The sequence below is a fragment of the Musa acuminata genome, chromosome BXJ3-5 (genome assembly GCF_036884655.1).
Source record: "Musa acuminata AAA Group cultivar baxijiao chromosome BXJ3-5, Cavendish_Baxijiao_AAA, whole genome shotgun sequence".
Lineage (NCBI taxonomy): Eukaryota > Viridiplantae > Streptophyta > Magnoliopsida > Zingiberales > Musaceae > Musa > Musa acuminata.
The window spans coordinates 38,834,463-38,843,778 of NC_088353.1; the positions used below are offsets into that span (position 1 = coordinate 38,834,463).

Below are 9,316 nucleotides of genomic sequence, written 5' to 3' on the forward strand. Positions count from 1 at the left end.
TTATTATTATTATTATTATTATTATGTTTCTTATTTGTAAGAATGACATCTTTATCTTCTTTCAAGGATAAATTCTTGTCATTTGAGATTAATGATTCTTGAGAAGTAATAAGATTTTTAAACTCTACTAAAGATATTTATTAAATCCAGAGTAACATAATAAATATATATTTTTCAAATGTCATAAATAATATAATATTTTATTTTTATGCATCAGAAATAAACAGAGTATATAGATTTAACATTAGAATCTCTTAACATAAATTTTTAATCTTAAAAACTATTAAAAAATTAAGAATAAATGCCAAAATGTTAGTGGGATTATGTTTTAATGACTCGAATATATATTTGATATAAATTATAATTACTATAAATTCCGCCATGAACGCACAAACCATTAATGTTCTTCATTACTAGTCGACGCAGCGCGGAAGAAGAAATTGCTTAGCAAACGAACCATCCAATTACCACTTCTCGACCAAAAGTATTTTTCTTTAATAGAATAGTTTGTAATTAGATGATTAACATTACATCCTCGACACCATAATATATAACTTATCCTCACATCCTTTATGTAATTATCAACTTCGATTTTTTACGTGAGACATAATATATTATTGACACCAACACCGATTTGATCTCTTAGGCATATTCTTTTCATTATATTAAACTACTTATAAGACACTCGACGAGTATATATAAACAGCCCAACTTAGAGATCGGCTTTAACATTGGGCGATGAAGCGCTTCATCTTACGACTTAGCAGTCGCGAGAGGGAGAGGATCTGAAACCCTCATCTGAGGGTAGTGGGGAACGATCAGATCTCGTCGATTCCTCCTCCGATTCTTATAAAATTCCGTCCGGCTTCGCCAAGATCGTGGTTCTTTTTCTCTCTATCTAGGTTGGTTGTGATTGCTTCCCATGTTCTCGTGCTAATCATTGTGCTGTCTTGATGAGGTGTTGGTTCATGTAAAAGCGGTAGCTGTTGGGGATAGTTTGTCGTTTTAGTTCCTGAAACACTAATTCCGCCGTGACAATGTCCATTGATGGGTTCCCCTCTTTTATTAAGCTTTAATGGATGCCCATAACATTTACAGTGTGGGTTTTCGATTTGGTCAAATATTTGCAGTGAAGATGTTGATTAAATTGCACAGACATATTGAATTACGTCTTTTTGGTCTTAGAGCTTAACTTTTTCATGATTTGCGCATTTTGTTTATTATATATATTAATCATCATCAAGTGTCTTTATTTGGGCGTATTGATCGGAGAGATTAGGTTCACATGCACGGTAAAGGTTTTGGATGTGGCAAAATAACAACAACATGACGATGTAAATGAAAGATTATCGACGATGAAAGTGTTGATCAGACTTATTCGATCATCGGTAGGTCTTCGAGCTTAATTTTGTTGTGACTTGTGACGTTCGCAGTAAAAGGGGTACATTTTTGTCTTAACCTTTTCTCCCTGGACTAATGAGGTAGATACCAATTTGGTTTATTCTTTCAAATTAAAGAAGAAAATGTTTCTTTTTTTCTTCCAGTAGTGTCTTTTCTCCTTTTGTCTGTTCGATCATGCATCTCCCCATATACATTGACGCTAACAACATTTCTCTGGAAAGTTGAGGTACTTTTATAGTTTGCTTTTTTATTACAAGATATGTGTTCTCAGTGTTGAATAATTTCTTATGCATTTCTTATGGATTTTATTTACATCAAGTAAATCTTTTAAGCATTTGATATCTTATACCACTATATATTGCTTAAAACAAATATACCCTATGGTTGTCAACATCTTAGGAAATAAATTACTTTTATAATTTGTAAAGAAATTATTTTTATGAATGATTTAAAGAACATTTCACAAATAACTTAGTCCTAAATATAGCAGATTTAATACTTATATATTTGTTCATAAAATTAGAGCAAGTGAGCTTAAGGAAACACAAAAAAAGATGGAAGTAGATAAGAGTGAGATTGATGGCATGCCTATTGAGGTTTGGAAGAGCTTCGGAGATTGAGGAATAGTTTGGTTGATTTCTTCTTTTAACAAAATCCTAAGATCTAGAAAAATACCTAAGGGAAGAAAAGTTTTCTAGTACCAAATAAGGATAAGAGTGATGTCTTAAACTTTTCTAATTATAGATTAAGATTATGAGCCACACTATGAGACTTTAGAAAATAGTGATTGAAAGTCGAATATGACGTGAATCAATTTGGTTTTATGTTTAAAAGATCATCGATGGAAGTTATCTATTTATTGGGATAATTCATGAAAAAGTATAGAGAGGAAGAAAGATTTGTATGTGGTTGATATTGATTTAGGGAAGGCTTCTGATAAAGTGTGTGTGTGTGTGTGTATTCATTAACATTAGAACTATGTGGATTATAGGGAGTATGTTTATTGAATATATATATATATATATATATATATATTTCCTATTAGTACATGAGAATACTAAGGATCCACATTAAATATTTATCTTTGCACATTAGTAATGAACGAAGTTACAATTTATATCCAAGAAAAATCTCTTGTGTGCATTTTATTTGAAATGATATTAATTTGCTTGATGAGAGCTTAAATGAAGTCAATTCTAAACTTGAGTTATAAAGGCATCTTGAAAAACAAAGGTTTTAAATTAAATAGAACTAAGTATAAATATATGAGATGTAATTTTAATAATACTAAGAGTAGACATGAGGATATAGTTAAGTTGGATATATAAGAAGTTTCATTAGGTAAAAGTTTTTAATATCTTGGATCACTTATTGAATAAAATAGAGATATAAAGATATTATTCACAGAGTAAAAATTAGACTCTTGAAATGGAGAGTAGCATCAAAGAGTTTTGTGTGAACACCAAGTGCCTCTTGGATTAAAAGAAAAATTATATGAAACCATTGTTAGACCAATTATGCTTTATGGATCTTAATGTTTGATGGTTAATAAACAAAGTTTGTGTCATTGAGATGAGAATGCTAAGATGGATGAGTAGTCTTATAAGGAAAGATAGAAAAAAAATAATTTTTATTCGTGAATAATCAGATGTAGATTCGATAAAGGATAAGATCAGAAGGCATTATTTAATATGGTATGACTATATACAAAGGAATCCTATATACTAATTACATGATTATGTTAATATTAGTGGTACGAGGAGAGGTTGAGAGACATAAACAACTTTATTAGAAAGTATAAGTAAAAATTTAAGCACTCTTAATTTAGATAAGAATATAAATATTTTTATAGAGCTGAATGGTGATAAAAGATTCACATAGTCGGCTCCAAATAGTTGGGAGTATATGGTTTTGTTGTTGTAGTTGTTATAGTGATATTAGTTTTAGATGGTTAAAAATTGTATTATGATTAACAACAATCGAAAAAAATACTATTGCTATCTATGTTTGTTTGCGATGGTTGCGGGTCAATTGTCTCATCCGTCAACAGCTGACATGATGAAGCAACTAGTTTTTCTTTCTCAACTGTTGAGCATTATTCAAAACCCTTTGTCTGTGTCCAGTAACATAGCCCCATATTGCTTGATATGGTGGTATTTTGACCTTGGATGGATCTGTGTCCATTAACAAGATAGTACTCTGTTTGTTGTTCAAGATGAGTGGTGATACACTTTTTATTTTACCCTTTATCTTCATTTGATGAAAAAGCTTTCTTTTCCCCCCCTTGATTCAACTTTTCGTTCCCTGATATCTTTGATTATATTCCATCAGCCGATTGAAATGGCTTTTACTCATCGGTATGATTATGCTTCATCAATCAACTAAAACAGCCTATGACATACTACATCTTGACTTACAGAAAATTGGAAAGAAACAAAAGTGGAAGAGTAGATTTGTACTGCACAGTATCATCTGCCTTTGGTTTTTGAGCCTAGCAGCTTACAACATCTTGGAAACAAATAGTGAGCTTTCTTGTCTGGGGCTGCACTCTGTTGCTGGTGAGCTTACGTCGTTAAATATTCCCAGGATCAACTCATTTAGCAACTCAAATCCATTGTCATACTTGCTAATTCAATAGAATATGATGGGATGACAAGAAATGCATGTAAGAGTCTTTTTTTTTTTTTTTTTCTTCTATTGTCAAATCTGTACATGCCTTCTTGGAAATCATATTCCTAGTCCAGACAAGTGAATAAATTTCTTTCCAGTCAGGAAGACAAGCTTCCTTGTGCATCATAATTAGCTTAACCTCTTCACGGATGAGAGAATTGAACCCACCCTTGTTTTACTTTGACAATGCTCTTTCGTGTTCATGCAGGTGTCCTACAATATTCTATGTGGGCAGGCCCTACCTTTAGTTCTCATTTGACTACAAAAAGGGCACAAGATGAAATGTAAAAAAAGAGAGAAAAGAAAAGATATCTGCTTGAATGTGATGAGAAAGACTTGAGAATCTCAGCTATAACTTTGACTTGGTAGTATATATAGTTTAATGCTTGTTTGAAAAATCAAAAGAAGCTTGACAGGAATTTATAATATTTATCAGCTGCATTCTGATTCTGGTGACCTTTTTAGGGGTAGGCCCGAAGACTGAAGAGAACAAGATTTAACCACCTGTAGTCTTGTAGCATATCATAATAATCTCCTAGTTCAGTTCTTCTGTTAATTATGTTTTCTTGCCTGGATTGGCTTGTACATATGCATTATTGGCGTTCTTGTGTTGCTAAATTCCACCGGCTTCAAACTCAGTTAGCAACTCAAATATGTTATCCTACTTGTTACTCCATGGTACAAAATTTGATATCGGATCCAATCAATTTGCTAGTTGGTCTATCGATACACATACATATTGGTTAGTACTGAGAACGAGAGAGGAGATAGAGAAGATGAGGAGGAGGGGGGGAAAGGACAAGCTGATGATGAAGAAGGGATCAAATCTGAAACCTTGATTACCATAATATAATATGGTGGGGGTGGAAAACAATATAAAGGGATTATTGTGAAGTCTGTACATTCTTTCTTGTGAATCATATTCAAGGCACACACGAGTCAACTAGTTTCTTTCTGGTCACGAATGGACCTCTTGTGCATCATATCATATGAAGGGGCATACAACTCAGATTACTTTCTTTTTGGTTAAGAGAATGGTCCTTTTTGTTGATTTTGACTTTTCGAGCTGATGCAGGTAACCTGTGATACTACATATGGTAGCTGTGGATCTGACCGCTGGTTGGGCTCACGTTCCGTTGACTGACTATGTTGTTGTAGGCCTTGTGACGTGCTGCAGCAATCCACCCTCGTCTTTGGAGGAAGCTTCCTAGCACTTCAGTTTGAGGTGTATGTATGTCAGTATACTGCAAAGGTCTATAATGTTGGGTAAGTGGATCTTGAAATTTCATGCATCATTTAATCACAAAAAGGCACAACATGACAATATGCATCTAGATATCTCATCAGGGGTTAATTATATATTATCTTTTATATTTAGATTTTATTAATATCATAATTTTTATATTTAAAAAATCTATATTAAGATCCCTATAATTCTAAAAATAAAATAAATAACTTCATTTATCCTTACAACTATATTGGCGAAGAACACAGCATATAACATCATGTGTTAGATCGACATGAATGTAATGGATAAAAGAATAATTTTAATATTTTTTTATTTGTAATAATTTTATCGATAAAAAAATAATTTTAATTTTACATGTCGAAAATGAAAGATATTGAAATTATCTTTTTATCTATCACTTTCATGTTGATCTAGCACATGATGTCACATGTATTTTTTATCAATACAGTTGATGACGTTAGAACAAATGAAGTTATTTATTTTCTTTCATAATTAAAAAGATTTTAATATAATTTTTTAAAATATAGGGATCGCGATACTAATAGGGTCAAATATATAAGGTAATATTTAATTAACCCTCTCACCGGAGATTTTAATATAGACTTTGAAATGCAGAATTTTGATGCTTGTTTGTAAAGTCTAAAGAAGAATGTTAGTGGATCAAAGAAAAACCACTGGCTGAGATTGTTTTTTTCTTTTTATCTCGTGTGCCGGAGGTGGTCTTGTTGTAGAGAGAAAGCAAGGGGACCATTGGCATCTCAAATGAGCTTTCATTCAGTCTTAAAACGTAATATATCTATGGTTATTGTGCAAATGTGTATCTGTCCTGTAAACGTGTGGAATGTTGGGGTATCTTTATCTGAATTTGTAATACTGGCATCTGTTTTTACCTGGATGTTTAAATGTTTGGATGACACATAAAATAGTATTTGGGATGATGTTATATTTATGGTTACTATGCCAACATGATCCATCTTGTTAACATTTGTCATTTGGAGATATTTTTTTCTCAAGTATCGTTGACTTTCTGTGAGTACATTATCGTGTTTGGGAAGACACACAAATTGACATATGATAAAGATGTCACTCGTGTACATTTTTCTCCGTATTTTTGCCCCCATCCCCATCACTTGCCTTGGTGTTGCTGTTGCTGTGAAGGTAGTAGTGACTTTGTTCTTATCTCATTGCCACCAGCACCGGATGGGATGGGCCTGCTGCTGTCTTTGCCACCATTACGACCGACTTTTCACTGAACCACTTGCAAAGCAGTCCACCATTTCACTGCTACACCTTTCTTTTTCTCATCCACTTTTAGAATAATACTTCACAAGCTCCTCTCTCTTTACACACACATCTTCCACCATCATCTCTCTTGAGGTGGCTGTTCTCTATCACGGTGTGGTGCCATCTCAGAGCCTGTTTCAGCAGGAGTAGGGCCTCTTTCTAGATTTTCATGCATCCTAGCTCATGGCTAACAGGTATGTTTATTTGAGTTATTGGCTAAAATGGTTGCAATTTGAGAAAGAGGATACGATGAGTAGCTTCAGCTTTATCGTCGAAACAGGTGTGGCCTCGTAGAACAATGGCTTGTGTTGATTCTCTACAGCTGTGTGCCACTTGGTGCTATTAAATTCGTATTGGAGTCTGCAAGACATGGAACCTGGTCACACTCAAGCTGTGGTAGACACGTGTTGCAACATTAGATCCGGTTAGGATAAGGATGTGGGAACGATGGCTTCTGATGATTGGTCTCCTGCATTGACCAAGGGACCATCTCACTTGGGTAAAGGTGGACGACGATGAGGGCCAGGGTGGATTAGATCTTGTGCGCTCCTCTAACCATCTTGATTAGAGAATAGAAAACCCATGTAATCCAAAAAAGCTATTTTTGCAAGTGGGTTAACATGAACTAATTCGATGGAGGGAGTCATCACACAAAACAATTGTGCGTGGGGGAAACAAGAATTTGGTGGGTGCAAAAGGAATATATTGAACGTGGAAATCATTCTCTCTCTCTCTGTCGATTGAGGTCCATCCCATTTTTAGCGAAACCGATGTGATGGAAAGGAGGTTGTACGTGATAAGCTTTTGCAAAACTATCTAAAAGGATTACGATAAGGTTAGGGAAATTGCAGGAGTCTGTGGGTGTGCAGACTCAGCATAATAGTTTGGGACTACGCCACCACAAAGGATGGCATGACCAGTTGCGAACAGATAATGAATGGTCTGAGCATTAATTACAAACCGGAGAGAGAGAGAGAGAGAGAGGTACGATATCAGATAATGAATGGTCTGAGCATCAACCAGCCCTTTCAACTTGGATTCACATCAAGAACCATAATTTACCGCTTGTGAAATCAGCTTTTCTTGTTACCATTGTGGATCTGAGTTGTTTCATCTCATGTCTTATGGAACCCGACATTTCGATCGCATGTTTAAGATGACACTTTGGTTGAGCTTTTTGTCCTTCCTTTGGAGGGTGACCTCATTCGTCCAACCAACCCTCATCCGATATGTAGGCTTGCTGACCAAGTCAACCATCACATGCTTCTGGTGTCATCTTACAGAAAATAAAGTATTATAAGGAAAGAATGAAGGTAATTATTGATTGCTTAGATTTCTTTATACACAGTAGAGATTTTTGATCCACAAATCACACCACAAACCCCTCCCTTCACCATACCATAATACTTATCCCTAACCCCTGATTGATTATTCAAGAGATCACACTCTCTCTTACACTTCGTTTTTATTTTCCATAAGAGATCACACCACACTCTCTCCCTTCACCATACCATAATAGCTGATTTTATTTTCCTTTTTCCAACAGCAAACAGCTCTCTCTCTCTCTCTCTCTCTCTCTCTCTCTCTTACACTTCGTTTTACATATGCTCTCATTTCTAGTACCCTAAAACTTTCACTAATGACTTGCACATTCTCTCTTGGAACAGTGAGAGCTCTTGTTTTGAGCACCAGTCTCCACTGTCTTACTGTAGTGCCTTCAGCTAACCAAAAGCTGGCCTACATGTGGCAGCTGAGCGACTGGTCCGGCCGGGAAGATCTCCGGTCTATTGCCGAAACCCAGACCGGTCTGCGCCTGAACCGGAACAGGAAGCGGACCAAGAACCGGGCCAGTCGTCGTTGACGCTGCGGCCGCTGCCTCGGCCTCCCCTCGTTTCCGCCTCTTGGGCGAGGCCCTTTCGGAGGACGACGAGGACGAGGAGGTGCCGTATGAAGACGAGGAGATGGAGGAAGAGGAAGAGGAGGAGCTGGGCTCGGATGAAGCCCGCTTCGATGGCGACGCCACGGCCGGGGCGGCCCCGGCCGCGGCCTCCTCGGAGCCGATCCGGAGCGGGAAGTTGAGCAGCGCCCGGGAGCCCCGCATCCGGTAGGCGGCGCGGTCGTAGGCGAGGGCGGCGTCCTCCGCCGTCTCGAACGTGCCCAGCCACACCCTCGCCCCATTCCTCGCCGGATCTCTGATTTCCGCGGCGAACTTCCCCCACGGCCGCTGCCGCACCCCCCGGTAGTGCTTTCCCTTGGCAGGCGCCGCCCTCAACGACGCCGCCACCACCGCCGCCGCCACCTGCTGCTGCTGTTGCGATACCTGGACAGCCGGCGGCGGCAGCCTAGGGGTCAGCTCCCCCTCCTCGGCGGCGGGCTCCGGCTTGGCGCCGGAGGGGAGCCAGCCATGGTGGAACGCGTCGCTTAGGGCACCGTAGATGACCATGTCGTCAGAGTCGTCGAGGCGGAAGGGGAGCCCGTCGGACCACCCGTCGGCGACGAATCTCCCGAAGCTAGAGCTCCGGCGGTAGGCCGTCACCACGGAGGGCCCGTTCGGATCCGGTCTCGGCTCGTCGGCGTCCATGAGGAGGTGGTGGCGGGCGGCCTCAAGGAGAGCGAGCTCTTGTGACTGGTACATGATGCGTTTGCGTTGACCGGTGGTAAGGATGAGAGGCGAGCGGTGAATTTTAGCCGGTTGGGAAGTGAAAGAAAGGA

At 38.1% G+C, this 9,316-nt stretch overlaps 1 protein-coding gene and 1 long non-coding RNA gene across 2 annotated transcripts; one reads left to right on the forward strand and one right to left on the reverse strand.

Moving 5' to 3' along the window:
- The first annotated feature begins 711 nt into the window (after positions 1-711).
- LOC135638114 (uncharacterized) lies at positions 712-6,319 on the forward strand. Its single transcript, XR_010496509.1, has 3 exons — positions 712-902; positions 3,821-3,959; positions 5,147-6,319. It is a non-coding gene; the product is annotated as an uncharacterized LOC135638114 (long non-coding RNA).
- A 1,579-nt stretch (positions 6,320-7,898) lies between these two features.
- On the reverse strand, positions 7,899-9,316 carry LOC103985623 (ethylene-responsive transcription factor 2-like). Its single transcript, XM_009403378.3, has one exon. The coding sequence runs from the start codon at positions 9,237-9,239 to the stop codon at positions 8,322-8,324; it is 918 nt and encodes a 305-aa protein (XP_009401653.2). The 5' UTR covers positions 9,240-9,316; the 3' UTR covers positions 7,899-8,321.

Bases quoted from the DNA above. Each gene is read 5' to 3' on its own strand.
- LOC103985623 (XM_009403378.3), bottom strand. From the start codon at position 9,239: ATGTACCAGTCACAAGAGCTCGCTCTCCTTGAGGCCGCCCGCCACCAC.